The 17,188-nt window shown below is 41.3% G+C and overlaps 1 protein-coding gene across 1 annotated transcript in view; it reads right to left on the bottom strand.

Moving 5' to 3' along the window:
• PPIL2 (peptidylprolyl isomerase like 2) overlaps positions 1 to 17,188 on the bottom strand; it is a gene marked incomplete at its 5' end in the record, with an annotated part of 67,754 nt that overhangs the window by 49,701 nt on the left and 865 nt on the right. Inside the window, 4 exons of the mRNA XM_008634107.2 lie at positions 2,162 to 2,213; positions 15,868 to 15,919; positions 16,081 to 16,143; positions 16,774 to 16,819. Of these exons, the coding sequence (XP_008632329.2) occupies positions 2,162 to 2,213; positions 15,868 to 15,919; positions 16,081 to 16,143; positions 16,774 to 16,819 (213 nt within the window). The remainder of the gene's footprint in view (positions 1 to 2,161; positions 2,214 to 15,867; positions 15,920 to 16,080; positions 16,144 to 16,773; positions 16,820 to 17,188) is intronic.

Below are 17,188 nucleotides of genomic sequence, written 5' to 3'. Positions count from 1 at the left end.
TATTTACATTAATTTTTAATATAAAGTGTAACTTCAGTGTGTATTCAATGGTGTTTTAACAACGTTTTGATTCTCCAATGACAGAAAAGGTGCTAGAAAAAGTAACAGTTAAGAGAACTATAAAACAAGCAAGGAAAATGCAGTTCTGAAATCTATTGCCTTCAATCCCCCAACACGAAACTTTGTCCAGCTTGCTTGATACTTATGAAATACCACAGTACAATTGCTACTGTTGTAATCAAAGATCTATTGATAACATGAGCCTGTACCTTGTAACAAGTCCAGTGCTCTGTATCACTCTTGTTCCCAGGAATAAAAGTTTAGCTTACAGCCTACAGCTGTTGTGCTTTAAGCAGGGGGAGCATTTTGTATTCAAATGTGGCAAGCAGAATGCCATTAAATCTGAACACGTTACTCAATAAGGTACCCAGCTTCTGCTCTAATCAAGCTGTGAATTTTCCCAGGAGGGTCAGCACAAATATTAAGCAAGTCAACAGCAAGCAAACTGATGGGAGGCAATGTAGGAGGAAAAAGAAAAATGTCTGGATAATCTCAGCAGAAAGCAATTAGAAGAAGGTTATTAATACTTGATCAGTTTGCTAGACCTGGGGGTTCGAGTGAGATTTTTGAAATAAGTTGAGCCTATTTGGCTCTTTTTTTCCTAGTTACCATTTGAAAATCAAAGTTGGGCCTATTTGGTTCTTGTTTTTCAAATTACCATTTGAAAATCAAAACCAGCAGGGAGGCCAGAACAGGCTGCTCCCAGCACCTGTGAGGACAGGGGAGGCAAACACTTAGAGACTGTGCTCACTGTGCCATCAGAGGCAGCTCTGCCTCCCTGCCTAAGTCAAAGCTGAGGACACTTTTGTTAATGCCACCAGGGCTGAAGGAAAGCCATTGCCACAAGGGACTGAAACTCAAGAAGTTTAGAAAGGGATTTTTGGAAGCGGCATCAGGGTATGGCCCGACTGATGGATACAGAAACACTCTGGTAAAATGTGAGGCCTTGTTCCAGCTTCATAAAAAAGAGCAAGTCACCATATTCTCAGTTCTAGGACAAGCAAAACTACTGAGGGCACACACATGTTGATCGGGATAGAAGGTACTCAACTCATAAGTGATCACTAAATGTGAGAAACTGCAATGTCCAAAGACCTTTTGCATCATATTTCTGTGTGAACAGAGAAGATCCTACATATGTAGCAACCATTCCACATCTTACAACTTAAAGAAAAGTTTGCTGATAGACAGAAATGCAACATTTAATTTTTGTCTTTCGTTGCGTTTTCCCGAGATTGGTTAATGACACAGAATGCACCTTTTAAAGGAAAAGGCTTCTAAGACTGTATGGCTGTTGTCATTCCACCCCAGCACTATGAACTGGACTTCTTCAGGGAAAGCACAATGTCATGGTATCTTTCAAAAGCTTTGGCCACACTGACTGTTGATCAATTTTTAACACCCTGCTCTTGAGACAGATGGAACACAAGGTGCAGAAGAAATCTATCAGCTACAGAAAAGAGCTTGTAATCCACAGATTTTGGTAAAATAAGGAGACAGACACTCCAGAATTTTATTCCCACCTAATCTTTGCCATTCTCATTTCAAAGAAATCATTATCTGCTTTGTAGAAGATGAATTCATCTCCACTCTTCTCTTTTGTTCCTACCATGCTCTCTTAGGAAGCAGGTTTTATATCTTGCAGAAATAAAACTCGAGGCAACTGACTTGTGTGCTTCTATTCATAAAATCCCACGTGTTCATTTAAGTCTAATCCCTTTTATAAACAAAAAGCTGTTCAAAACCAAGTGAACAGCAAATATTGCCACAGGCAAGTTAGAAATAAGATAACATTACAGAAATTTCACTCTTTCTGATTCTTTCCTTAAAGTAAATAGTACCTTAGTGCAGTAGCAGCTATAGTAAAGTGAAATTGCTGAATAATTTACAGCTCCCCAGTGTAAAGAAAAAGAGAAATGGAACTTTGAAGGTAAACATATCACTCACAAGAAGCAATTACTCTACTCAAAAAATAAAAACCATGATAGAGAACACAAACTACTGAAGTTCACCATGAGGTAAGGCAAACCAGAATTTATTGAAGAACTCATTAAGGAAAAAAAACCAACAAAACACCACCACAGAAAATGACTGCACTTACCTTCACTGTTTTTAGCAAAATTCAGTTTTATAAGTGATTTGGCATCCAGTTTCTAAAGAAAATAAAGCATTAAAAAGATTAATCACAACAGAATGTAACCATGGAAATAAGAGGAAACTGTAACATCACTGTTAGGACTTTAATAGTACATAATTTATTAATAATATATTGCAAGTCGTCTGAATCATCAGAACCCTGGGAATTCAAGTCACAGACAGCCCACAAAAACAAGACTCAGGGAGCCTGAGAACTGGGATACATTTGTTTACAGGGCTGTATTTGACACAGTACAGTGCTAACCATGGGGAATCAGCTCAAGGAGTTGCACAACTCTTAGCACAGACTGAAAAGGGAGTTTGCATGAAAAGCTAAGAGGCAAAGATCATCACTGCTGATAAGAAAGGGCAATTCAGCAGGGACCTCTGATGAAAGTCATAAAGCCAGCAAACCATTTTGGCAATCAAGCTCAATGCCTTTTCTGAAATAACTGTAATTTTCCTTTTACTCAGGAAATGTGCAGTGGAGCCCACATGACAGCCAGCAATAATAAAGAGAAACGGAGGCACAGGTTCTCTGGAGAGGCACTTGGGGTCACAAAGGGAGTCCCAGGAGGGATTTTCAGCCACTTAATCCCCAGGTAACAATTCCACTGAACAGGGAACTGAGATGACAGCCAAGGTTGGGATAATGTTCTCCAGCTCTAGAGAGGACACTGCAAACTGAGCTACTCCTGCTCTCCCATGCTTCATCAGAAGGATGTCTATGGCATTTTTCTGCTGCCCTCTCTCTGGAAGGGTTTTCTGACATGGGAAAAGAAGAGCTGTTGGGCTGGCAAACATTTCTGGACAATCAGGCTGCTCCTGTCCTGCAGCCTTCCCTAAGACATGGAAGCTGCAAACACACCCAAAATAACAGTGAACCTTCAGTAACATGACAGGCCCACGTATGCCAGTCATTCCATGGGGTCAGTATGTGATTTGGGTACATCACAGGCAAGAGAGGGCACATCACAGCCTGGGTGATCCCACCAGCACAGCCTGCTGGGATGGTCTGGTAGTGCTCGACTGGGGCACCCAGCTGGAGACGAAAAGTCCAGCCCAACGAGCTGCAGGGCTGAGTCAGGATCTGAGACTTATAAAAAAACAAACCCTTTGATTGTATCAGCTGTCAGAGACAGTTTCACTGCCAAATGGATCCTTAAAAGCACACACAGCACAGGCCTTTTAAAAGAAACAATCGGTTCTCTTCTCAAAACACACACCTGAAGAGATTAGGGAGGTTTTTATAACCCAGACAGCTCTTAATAAACAGCTACGAGTGGAGATCTGCCAGCCCCGGTGCCGACACTGCTACTTCAATCATTATGGCAAAGAGCAATGAAGAAATCGTGTAAAACTAAGTTAGTGGGCTTTCTGTGCCTAATCAAAATTCATATTCTTGGTTTACAGAGTACATGTTATGACAGCTGGACTCATTCGTTTATAGAAGGCGCTTCTCAAATTGCTCTCAACCAACTGGCAGGCTAATTTGCTGCCAGAAAGGTAACAATCTCTCTAATTTATTAGCAGGAAGAGCAATGAGAGCTAGTAGGAATAAGGTGGGAATGGAAAAAAAAGGCCAGGTTCGGTTATATTTAGTTATGTGATGGAAGACCAGTACCGCTGCTTTTTCTTAAGTAGATTCTCAAAAAAACCACCCACAACACTCCAATATCTGCCCACTGTTGGGGTACAAAGGACAGCAAAGGCAATGGCAGCTTCTGAAATGACTAAGTGAATGCAGAGATTTATTTATTTATTTGTCTTCTTACAAGAAAAAATTATCAAAGAAGTAGTAGGGGAACTGCAGAGTTGCCAAAATTATCATCTGATCCTGGACAGATACGTTCAACCTAAACAACTCTTAACACAAAGCAGCATCCATCTGTGCACATGTTGTGCAACAGCCCAAAAATTATGTTTCAGAGAAAGCTTCTTTAGAAATACAACCACTGGAAACATTGATAATTTCAAGAAAGGTCCTTAAATTATCCTCCTGGCAGACCTGAGGTATGCCCAAAACATATGAGCACCTTTAAAGAAAAATGAAAACAGTTCCCTAAGAAACAGTTTAGCATGATTAAAGATTCAGATTTATACCTTGACAGAAATTTAGTAGAAAAGACAGACTAAACTGCTGTGCAGACTTTAAAGGTAGCAAAAGCTGCAGTGCACTGTTTCATCTGTCACCGTATGATGTATTGTTAGAAGAGCTGCCAAGTCCTCGGACTCTCACTCCACACCCAGGGAAATAGTATGGTATTTCAGGTCATACCTTTCCATAATATGGAAAAAGGTTATTTTTCAGCATCAGTTACTCATGGTGCATCAGCTGCTTGTGCTGGATCTGCTCCCCACAGAGACCAGCACTTACACAGTCTTATGTCAACAGTAAATAAAAAACAATGATTGTCATACAGGAGTTGAAATACTGCCAGGAGTGAGAACCCTGTAGTGAAGTGCTGTACGAATATTACAAACTTTTATTGCCACAGGCTGGCCTTCTATCAGGCTTCTCTTGAAGAAGTGACCTTGACACGTCAGCTTTGGAGTAGCCCTGTGCTTTGGCTTGCGTGGCAAGGCAAGAGGGAGATTTAGTGTTTAGTCAAAGGAAATCTCTGGAGCCTCAGAACAGCAAAACCAGGTGATGATCTGCTGCAAAGGATTGCTCTGTGCCCAGGACCAGGCTACAGGATCTGGCAACTGCACACAGAGCAGCCACAAAGGAGGGAGTCCACACACCAGGACTTCCAGAAGGTCCAGTTTTGAAACACCTACACATTACCCAGGAAAGTGTAAAAGGACATGATACAGGCCACCTGTATAATATCATTTTTTTCCTCTCATTTCACACAAAACCAGGATTATCTTGCATGTGGGTGAATCTCCTTTTATTTATTCTCCATCAAAAGTCAAAGCTTTCCAAGTACCATCACACAGTTTGTTGCCATGGAAATGACTGTTATGCCACAAACGGGTGCCGATCTTCATGGGAAGAGACAGCAGGAGTGAATGAATCCTAAAATGAGTTAAAGCACTTGTTTTCATGTATTTTTTATTATTAATAAGGCTTAAAAGAGAACAAATGTTGCATACATAGCTCAAGTTCAAAACTATTTTCAACCTGAGTTTCCCTGACACACACCCACCATCCAGTTTCAGCCACGCTCCAGTTAAGAAAGCAAGAGGAAAAAAAGTGTTTATTAAAAACACTTGATCTAATTAAATTCTAAATTCCTAATGAAAATGAAAAGGCCACAAGCATCTGCCACTTCCCTTAAGCAGAAATAAGAGCCGCATATTCCCTTCTAAAAATATTTTATGCAGAAATACTGGAAAGCAGACGCATTTCATGGCACGTAGTGCCAGCTGCTCCACAGCAAGGAAGGGCTAAAAAAAAAACAAATGCAAAACCGTGCGAGCTCTTTTCTCAGCTGACTCCTCTCTCACAGGCACACTTCCACAAAGGCAGCCAAGGCTACTTTTGGCCATGACCTACTTTCCTGCGGCAGCAAGAAGCCCCAGCGCCCCGCACGCTCTCATCTGTCAGCTGACAGCAGTGGCTCCTGCGGGATCCCAAAGGGCAGCATCCTTTATTGATACCCAGGCAGAGGTGATGACGCCACGGAGGTTAGTGGGGCACTGTGGCAGCTTGCGGATGGAACACGCCAATTGTTTCGAATTAAATCACTCTCTGTCATCGCTGGGTGGCTCATGCAGATATGACCTACAATCCCCACACATCAATTAGTTACACTCGCTGAATCTCTTTGGTCTCTGGCTGCACGTTCTTCTTGTTAATGAGGCTCTGACCCTGTTGGATATGCACCAGCCTGAAAAGCAATCAAAAAGGGCTCCACTGATTCTCTACCCACACATGGGCAGAGCTGGTGACGGGCAGCAAGTACTGCATTTAGTAAAGACAGACTTTCCCATCCTACCAACAGTAACTGAGCAAGTGTTCAAATGTTCAGCACTTGGGGATTGGACCCCCTGATCGGACACACTGAATGGCCTCTGTCAGGAACACACAAAAATCCAGGGAAGCTAGTATTGGGGTCGTGTGGCCAGGTTTTTGTAGCAGGAGGCTACAAGGCTTCTGTGAGAAGCTGCTGGAAGCTTCTGCTGTGTCCAGCTGGCTCCAGGATGGACATGCTGCTGGCCAAGGCTGGGACAATCAGAAACGGTGGTAAGGCCTCTGGGATAACTTATCTAAGAAGAAAATCTCTTCTTACCCTTATCTCAACCCATGAACCCCCAGTGACATTTTCTCTCCCCTGTCCAGTTGTGGAGGACCAGGGAGAGAGGGGCTTTGGCAGTGCCTGGGGTCCAGCCAGGGCCAACACACTACATGAGGAAAAATTAATGTGTCACATCTGAACTGGTTCATAACAGGAGGTCAAAAATCATTCAGAGCTGGCATGGCCATTTGATGGTTTTTCATCCCACCAAAACAAGAAACACAGAGTTACCTCAAGCAGAAGAGAAAGCCAGAACAAGCACTAATATTGAAACGCAGTGCTGCTACCAAGTACCAAGCTTAGCTTAACAACAGCAAACGAATTTTGTATTACATGCTTTGGTTTCTTTAGAGATGAGACCTGTTACGTATAACTTTGCATACAACTTCCCATTTTAAGAAGCCCTCTTACAATTTTCCTTGCTACAAAATCTTCACAAGAAATGGGGACATGAATTCAATGAATAGTACTGGAATAATTCCACGTATAATGTTATTTATTTCAGATCCTGTGAACGGATTTAATGATGATAAAGGGCATTGGAAATCCTCAGGTCTACACATTAGGGTTTACAATTGGAAACAGCAGCACTGTTTTAACAAGATAAGCCATCTATGTGTAGTTTAACACTGCATGAAAAATTTGGGCTCAGCAGCCAAGAGGCCAGAACAGCCTCACAATTCAAGGTATTATTTCTACGTTCGATTCAACAACAAAAATGCTCCATATTTATCACAGCTGCCTACCTAATGCTAAAAAGATACCCTCAATTCACATTCTTGGATGAAGCTGCTGTTTAACTGCAGTTTTCATGTACTGCTGGGCTAGAATGGAAATGGACACAGAAGATCCTTCATTACACACTTCCAGACCACTGTATTTACATATTTAAAAGTTAATTAAACTGACACCATATGGTCACCAAAGCCTTGTCCAGAGAACCATAAAGATATGGTTGATAACACACACGGCTCACAGATACCAGCAATAATGCTGCTCTATCAAAGAGCACATTAACAGAAATTACCATGAGAAAAAGATGTGTGGCTGCATTGCAAGATCAAACCTGCAGTCTTAATGCAGTCAGAAGTCTACCAATCCAGAGACCCACAGCCAAATACAGTTCAAAGAAAATAAAGCTTTGCAGAAGCACCAAAAATCTAGTCTCCAATTTTAGTGAAAAACAGGCAAGTAAAGATCTGTGGGAAACCTCATGCTGCATCTCATTTAAGGCTAGAGCGCTTCACAGCTGCTAGTTTTTCAAGTGTCACAGTCACAAAATCCCATCCAATGTGCACACTTACACCAAAACACAGAAAAGGAAAAGAAGAGACCATCTGTTCAGTCTGTAAAACCTAGATGTAAATACCTTTTTGCTGTAAGGGACATAATGCATTAGAAATAATGGTAGACATGTTTATCTGCCGTGTCCAGAGGCGGGTTACTGGATCAAACACTGCCCACCACCAGCACAGTCAGCAAGGTGTGAAGGAGGAACAGCAGCTTGACCAGTGACTCATGACACTGGAAGGTTTTATATGTCTTTTTTTGATAAAGCACTTGAGCAGAAAGTAGAGGCAAATCTCATCTTCTTCACCCTCGCTGTTTCCCAAAGATACAGGGAATTGAAAAATAAATCCCCTTTTTAGGACAGATAAAGGCTAACTATTAGTAGTGCTGGGTACACTGCTGTAAAACACACAAACAACTCTGGTAAAGAAAGAACCAGCTATCCATGTTTGTCAGCAACAAAGGAGAATGGGAAATTTTCAGAAAACTCCAAGAAGGAGTTATCTGTCAGGATATGACTCAGTGGGATTTTCATCCCCTTGATCACCCCTGTGTTTTATGACCATTTCCAGTTACGACACATGACTTCCTGATCATTCCTCAGGGCAGGAATCATGTCCTCATATGTTTCTATCCAGGGGCCTTGAAAATTTATGGTCACTAGTCAATTATTAATGCATTTAGACTGTTGAGTAAAAGCTAATAATTTCTGAGGCCAATGAGGTAAGACGACACGGCTCAGTTGCTGCATATTGAAGAGTTCATCTCGTTCAAAGTGGATTCTGGGCATTGGAGCAGCAGCCTGTGTCTGCTGCTCCAGACAAAAATGCACCTGGAGAGAGATGCTTGACGACGACAGCTGTAACCACCCGTGTCTGAAAGGCTGCTACTACCCACAGAAATACAGGCAGCAACATCCAACTGGAAACAACAAAAAAAAGAGAAAAAGAGGAACTACTGCTCATCCTGGCTACTTATAAATAAATACCTGCTTCTGAAATTACCCAGCCTACCAAAAGAAAATGCAATTAATTGCCATTTTCTCAAAGCACCTTTCCTCTCACATACACTGAAATGGTTTTTGGTTTTACACTATCATGTGTATTATCAAAGTATTATCAAAGTATTTCAGGAATAGATTAGAAAATATTCCCACCACTGTAGCAGGCACACAGCATTTACTGTGTATAATTAAGATTAACTCTGTTCAAAGAAGATATATTCAAATTTAAGAGATGTGGAGGAGAACTCTGACCATGTAGGGTATGGAGGTGTGGGTGGGTGGGGCCCCCAGCCTGTGTCTGCTGCTCCAGACAAAAATGCACCTGGAGAGAGATGCTTGACGACGACAGCTGTAACCACCCGTGTCTGAAAGGCTGCTACTACCCACAGAAATACAGGCAGCAACATCCAACTGGAAACAACAAAAAAAAGAGAAAAAGAGGAACTACTGCTCATCCTGGCTACTTATAAATAAATACCTGCTTCTGAAATTACCCAGCCTACCAAAAGAAAATGCAATTAATTGCCATTTTCTCAAAGCACCTTTCCTCTCACATACACTGAAATGGTTTTTGGTTTTACACTATCATGTGTATTATCAAAGTATTATCAAAGTATTTCAGGAATAGATTAGAAAATATTCCCACCACTGTAGCAGGCACACAGCATTTACTGTGTATAATTAAGATTAACTCTGTTCAAAGAAGATATATTCAAATTTAAGAGATGTGGAGGAGAACTCTGACCATGTAGGGTATGGAGAACTTAAAGGTATGAAGAACATCTGAGAGGAAAATACAAGTCTCAACAACAAAATGTCAAGAAAGCATTAAATTCCTTCATGCCAAATACACAGCTGTAAACACTAACAGAGAGAAGCACAATTTTGGCACAAATACAAACAAGACTAAGCTGGTCAAACCCAAAATTAACAGAAGATATGTATCAGATGAAAAACCATCAGCAGAAGCTCTCAGCAGCCATAGCAGGCAGAAAGCAAACACTGGTTCAAGACAGAGCATGCAGTTTGCAAAGCAGACTGAGACAGCTGAAGACCTCAGACAGTCTTCCAGTTTTCTGCTCCTGATCATTTCACTCCTCTTACTGCAACACATGAAAACCAAGCTCGATTTGTCTGAATCATTTTTCAACAACAAAGCTTCCCTTGGCTTTATTTCTGTAAGCTTTGTTCTCTGCTCTGTAATAAGCTGTTACTCACCCAGAAAAAAACTGTATTCCCACCCCACACTGAAACTTTTCTTACAAATAAACAGGAAAAAAACCTCACTTCAAATATACAGGAAAAATATGGTAAGTTTAACAAAAGGGGGAAAAAGGGGGCAATTGACATTTAAACTTATGCAATATCTGAAGGCCTGAGTTGCATCAGACAAATTAAGAAATACACTTTGAATTTCAAAGCTGAAGATGTGCTGACTTCTTCTGACATGTATGTGAAAGGAGTTCTCTAGAGAAAAATTAAAATTCTCAGTTATACATCACTCATATTACATCCAAATGAGACCTGAAGTTACTGATCCACCTAAATGATCACTCATTTCCAAAGCCCCAAGGAGAAAACACAGCAGACTACTTGGATTTCAGGTGCTGTGCTCTGATGCTGAGGAAAAAAACAATGTGAGAGGGATATGACTCACCCTGAATTCCACATAATGAAAATTATCTCAACTGGTCAACCTATTTAGCTCTTAATTAGACAGTCCCAGCACTCTAGATATGGAAAACTGATGTGGACATAGCCTGCCTGTGGAAGTCTCCACAGCATTTTCCTGCCAGTATTTTGTATCTAGACAGAAGATGAAAATGCTCAAAGTAAGCACAATCTCTTTGGGAACAGTAAGTGCAGAAAACTTTTCAAGACAAAGACATGAAAAAGCACAAGGAAAATCTGACTCCAGCTTCAACGTGCCAGTTTTAGATGATCATCAGAATGCTAAGGTAACATTACCACCAGGTTACAGAAAGGCCTCAACAAACACTCTGAAAATGCCTCCCACTGAACATTATCTACAGCTATTGCATTTTCTTGACAATGTACACTGCTACACTGGCCTGAACGGGGTCACCTTCAAACCACAGGTTTTTGTCTGATGACATCCATTATTTGCTGCTCATTATCTAAGAAACACACCTGGAATAACACAATTAAAGCAGCAACCTGCAGTAAATTACCTCACAGACCATAGAACTGAGTTAAAAGCCATCGTCACTGTTGATTTAGCCAGTAAGGGTCACATGAAATTTGAACTTGTCCTCTTCCCAGTTCAGGCCCAAGATTTGTTCCACTTGACTCAGGGTTGGATGAGTTTTGTCTGTGACTGTGATCTCAACACCTCTGACTCAGTAATGTGTGAAGCTCATCTAACCCACTTTCAGGAATCCATTCCTGAAACACAGGGATCCTGCACTGATTATGTGACAGAGATGGAAAGCAATTTGTAGTGAACCATAAAGTCCTGGTTGGAACTTGAACTGTGCTTTAACACCTGTTCCTACAGTACTTGATATTTCCCGCATTGCTCACACACTGCAGTTTCTTTATTCGGAATATTGAAAAAGCAGAAAAAAATACCTAAGCCCTCCTTCTCATTATGTTCACTCCCTGGGTGAAAAAACAATTATCAATGTTTTCTATTTCTATCTCTATGCTCTCAAAATACAAACATGGTAAAAACACTTTTATGTTTAAGGAAGTTTCACCTTTGCCCCTATTTCTGCATCCTCTTCAGACAGGATTTCCCTTATTTAGATAGCCAAAGACTTTTTTAGTGCATTAAAAAAAAAGTGTTGTAAGGTTGTTTGTTCCTTTTTTAAATGAGATTAACAAATTAGCAGTAAAAGAAGTAATCTTCTTCATATCCTCTTCATTAAACCACGTCAGCAAGCTACACTGCAAAACCAGCAACTGATTTCTGTGGGATTTATGAGACTCACTGAAATCTAGTTGACCAAATTGAAAAGAAATCATGATTTCAACAATAAAATGAAGTAACAATAGCTGCCAGCATTTGGAAGATCAATATATTTAAGGAATGTATTTGAGAATGATTTTCCAAGTTTTGAAATAACAGATTTAGTTGCAATTTTTTCTTTTGAGGGTAAGAAGTTACAGGTTTTGAAAGTGCCTATAATTATTATGGCAAGCATCATCTTACCAACCTTACTTCAAACAAATGATTGATAAAAAGGGCACTGTTTACATTCCTCATGAGCAGTGCTGGAGGGAGGAGGTGTCCACTGCAGGCTGCCATTGCTGCAGGGTATTGCAGGTACAAGCTCTCTGGTGCTTCCAAAGCCCAGATCAGACAGGCTTACTGCAGGAGCCAGGCACCTGTACTGCCACAATTATTTCATCATTTTAGTCAGAACTTCACCTCAAGTCAGCTTTATTTGGTAAATACAGGATTAAAGAGTGTGGGAGAAAAATAGCAAATATTTATATTGTACACAGAGCAAAGCTTTGTGTCCAGCTCTCTCTTTTTAAAAGGCAGTTGTCTCACTGGGAAAAGTCAGGGGTTTTTAGCCTTCTGACTCCAAAGTTGGTTCTCATTTTCCATGTCAGTGGCTCTGCCTTCTATTATTTCTTCATATGCACCAGACTCCTCTTTATGGTTATCTTCAGAGGCAGCCTAAGCAAAAGGCTTTTCTAACCTGTAAAAAACCCTCAGAATTTATAAAAAGTTTCCTCCTTAACCTAGTGAGAAGCTAAAACCTTGTGATGCTTAAGAGAACACCCTCTCTGGCCTGCAGGTCTGGATCTTAACCTTGCATGAGATGGGGCAAAGCACAAATTCTGTTCTGCCTCATTCAGACCAGAAATGTGACTCTCAGTCTCATAAATCCACCACACAGCATCTTCAGGTCTCCTAAGCTAACTCTTAGGCCAGGCTAAATTAACTGGACTGAATCGAATTAACTGGCTTTCCAGTGTCCAAAAGAATTAAATTCCCAAAGAAAAGGGGGAACAAGGGACAAAGACAGTAGCTATTTCTGAGACAAGGGAACAGAGATATTTGCCCAAGGTTACAGAGCCTTGATAGGGGCTGAAAGTACAGCCACAACAATCTGGTCTGCCCACACACAGTGACAATGTCACTGAACCAGAGTGGAAAAAATAGGTATTGACATCAGACACATTACAATGCACAGGAGGAAAAATAGCTCAGCCCACATGTAACATATCCACGCAACAAAGAAGAAGAATTTCCTTGAAATTCCTGTCAAAAGGCACACTAATCTGTTCATATTTGAGATTCCAATCAACCAGACATGCTCTGGCCAATCTCACTACTTGAAACAGGTATCCTGATCCCAGCTGGCTGCCTCCTCTGGGCACACTGGTCAGGCTGTCAGAACGTCACTACATGAAACATTCTGGCAAGCCTGCAACACTCTGCAAGCCCAAGATGCCAAAGTGCTGTTGTCAGTAAAAAGGAATGAGCTAACTATCACTTTCCTCTTTATTCTATGCAATTTTAGCGTAAGGATAAGCCAGGGCAGTGTCCTGACAAAGCTGACAAAAAAAGTGAGCCAATGCCAACTGACAGACTGTAGTTCAGCTGCAAGCAATGCACTGCTTCCTCCAAAATTATTAGTGTAGCAGTAAAACAAGCATTTTTTACACCAATGCATTCTTAAAAAGTGTGGGGGGGGATAAATCTAAAGTTACTTTCTAGAATAGCTCATGGTAAATTCTAGACAAAGGTCAATGGTGATTTGCACTGCAGCATTTCTTTAAAAACAAAGGCTAGTCCAATAGTTTAGGATTCAGAAGAATCAGAGAAATCCCTCGTAGATCAGTTCACAAACAACCAATTAATAAAAGACTAGCACAGTCCTACCCCCTGGAGCACAGCAAAATATATTAATGACTGCAAGGCTCTCCAGTTCTCCACTGAGGGGTCCACTTCAGAAATAAGACAGCTAGACAGAACCAGTGAGTGCCAAGAGTGCACCATTAACACCCCATTTTCAAATAGTCTATTGACTTCTCTAAAGTATCTGTCCTGTAGCAAACCACAACCAGAGAAGTACAAGCCACAAAGGGTTTCATTACTATTTTTTACTTCAAGACAAATAAACAGAAAAATTCTCCAGAGCCTCATCACCAACCTGTGCAAAGTAACTTCATAAGTTACTGTACACAACATGGCATTGCAGCTAATCTGGCTCAATACCTCTCTAAATAAAGAGAGTCCTGAGTTTCTCTAAGTCATCAATTCATTATGAAAGATAGTTTGTGGTTTCCATGAACAAGCTGCACAGGGAACAGAGGGTGCACGCACAGTGACAGATTCAACAGAGGACAGAGCAGTCCAGAGATGCACAAGCTCAATTCACTGACTTCCTCTGCCACCTACCCTGCCTTATCCCAGCACTCCTATCCCATTCCTGTCCAATGCCATCCTCCCCTTCCAAAAACCTGAGCTATCCCTCTGAAAAATAAAATCTAAATACAATCCTTCTTTCAACCCCACTCTTCAACTTAGAGCTCCACAGGGCTGGATTCAGCAGGGCTGTGTGCTATTCTGGAGAACAAGTGTCTCCTCTTTCTTCCAATTGATCTGGAACACCTTGGTCCTGTGGAGGAGAGAGCTGTACAAGCACCAGTCCACCACAGAACAAAAGGGGGAAGAAAGGGCTCCCCAGACAGTGATACAGAGGAAAAGGGGTGGATGCACACTGAGGAGAGCTGGAAGTGCACTGCAGATCAACTACAGAGGCAAAAGTCTGGTAAACTAACAGGTGTCAAGGCCTGAATTCATTTAAACATTTATGGTTCACCAACTATATTCTGCACAGTCTCCCTCTCTCTCCATTGCACAACACAATCAGGCACGTTACACTTCTTGCTTAGCATTTACTTGAAGCAATTTTAAACCACATCATGGTTCACAGTCTGCAATGAGCTGCTCTGAGTGAAAAAAAATGATCTGGTAACACCCCAAAACTCCCAACCAATGCAGAGAGCAGCAAGGTTGGTGAGAGGCTGGCGAAAACAAATGAAATAGCTGTAATTTCATTCCTTCTCAACAACACACTGGCCTCTTCACGTGTGAAGAAACACCTTCAATCATCTCACCATTGCACAAACACACCTGCAGGAAGATATTAAGTCTCAGACAGGCTGTTCATGTTTAGAGTTTGGAATGTTGCACCTGTAAGCTTTTCCTCGTATCTGTCCGACGGGAAGATCTTTAATCAAACACAAGATGTTTCAGAAGGCAGCTCACAGCCCAGAGCCATCGGCAATCCTGGGCAATGGCTGCCACCCAGTGCCTGGAAAAGTAACTGCACACACTGAAGGAAAAGACAAATCTCAGCTGCTCAAGCAACAGTTTCTGCTTAAAATTTTCCCCTATGCCCTCATAAACAATGCACTTTAACACATCAGAAAAAAAAAATTAATTCCAACAGGGAAATATTTCCTCTACTTCCTGTTTATTCAGTGTTTTACAACTTCATGCTATTACAGAAAGCAATCCCTTCATAATTGTCATTTACGCAGAAAAAGGGGGGAGAGACCCACAAAAGTTTCTCTCACAGTGAACCATGATGGCAGAAGCTTTCTGAAATATACTGTCATGATAACTCAAAAGATTCTGTAGTGTAAGCTTTCCATTCATAATATCATCTATTAATCTCCTCAATCTGCATGATGCCAAATATCCTTTGGGTTAAGAAACATTGCTGCAAGTTTAAACCCAGATGGAGAGGTGCCAGCCCCTTGCCCTGTAGAGACCAGAATTCTGCTTATATGAGGCAGCAGTAGAGTCTTTTCCATCAATGAGCAGTTAGGCTTTCTGGGCAGCACCAGCATAACAACAGTTTGTATTTCCATCTATACAGATGCTCATTATGCCACAGCTGGAAGGCAGGCAAGATACCCTGGGAGTTCATATAAATGAACCACTCACCTCTGCCCTATTTACAATCCAATTACAAAAAATAAATAGATGTAATGCTCTCCTTTCTTTCACACACCTTCAAAACTGTGCTCCCATTCAATCTCTTTTGCTTTCACTAAGGCATTTTTGTTTCTCCAAAACATTAAATTAAAAACTGAGCATAAAGAAAGCAAAGACATGATATGAATACACCCATCACTACTTACTTCTCCTGTGATTGGATTGGTTCCATATTTCTTTATCCAAGGAACAATGCTCCTGAAAAGAGAAGGGATAAAGTAATTTGTGACAAGCACCATCAGAAACCTCTACTGATGGCCACGATTGTTTTTGCTAACTTGCAAAGACCAAATGATGGTTACACAGCTGTAAGCAGTTCAACAACAGGAAAATGAAGCTAAGTACAGACAGGAACTTACAGGATGTCAAAGACTGTCCCATCTGGTGTGCACACTGGGTATTCAAATGGCTGCAGAGACAAACTGGAAAAAAGAGAACACACTCTTGTTAGCAAAATCAGCTGGAAATCACGATGTAATTGGCAATCACATTCAGCATCCCTTGTTAGGGATGCTTCCATAATCCTGGCAGCTGTTAGCTCCTCTGTATGGAAGGCAACTTCCTGAACTACCCAAGTAACTACCCAAGTAACAAGGATTTCTAACCCACTTCTACCAACTCTCTTCCTTCACTCCTGCACTTCAAGCAGTAAACTCTAAACAGAAAAAAGTAGCAGAAATATTTTTCAAGCTACCTTTATCACTATCTCAGCAAGATGAGAGACTGACCAAGCACATTCTGAGCAGGGACAAGTAGATTTGAACCCTGATTACACAGATTTGAAAGAGTGGGATGTACACAGTAATTGTTCTGCATTATTTTATCACTTGTGTATTCTTTCAGCCATCACCTCCAACCTCTGCAGACACTGATCATGGGTCACACAGACTTTGTTTCAGTTCTTATTCAACTTGTTCTTGCCATGCTACTGCCCCAGCAGGCACAAGTCAATGAAAGTAATTGCCTCAGAAGAAGATGGCTTTAGTTCAGTGTCACCAGCCTGATAACTAGATGTGTCATTTTATAATGATAATGTAAATTTGTTGTCTTACCTGCAGTGATCAAATGATAAACGTCTAAAATTGGTCCGTGGAAGGTCTGTTTATGGAAAAAGAAAACCCACCCAACGGTTTTAATAAATACATGGTATTCTAGGTAACAAAGAAACACTTTAAAGTTACATTTTGCTACATAAACCGTGGCAATTTACTGATGACAAGGATAAACACATGAAGCTTGCAAAACTGTAACTAAAATTTCTGAACTGAAATTACACTGCCGGAAAAAGGTCACAACAGAGCTCTGACAGACCGACAGCGCTGAATTTAAATCTGATGATCAACGCTCAGGCCCTGCCCCACCAGCGGGCACAGACCCGGCGGAGGGCGGGGACGCTCATCTGGCCACAAACGCGGCATTTCCGAGCAGCACCGTGAGCTCGGGCCGCAGGCCGGGGGTCGGAGCTCA

Source organism: Corvus brachyrhynchos, unplaced genomic scaffold (assembly GCF_000691975.1).
Source record: "Corvus brachyrhynchos isolate BGI_N302 unplaced genomic scaffold, ASM69197v1 scaffold114, whole genome shotgun sequence".
NCBI classification, from domain to species: Eukaryota; Metazoa; Chordata; class Aves; order Passeriformes; family Corvidae; genus Corvus; species Corvus brachyrhynchos.
The sequence above is the reverse complement of the archived record's forward strand: the minus strand, read 5'-3'. Positions and strand labels throughout refer to the sequence as shown.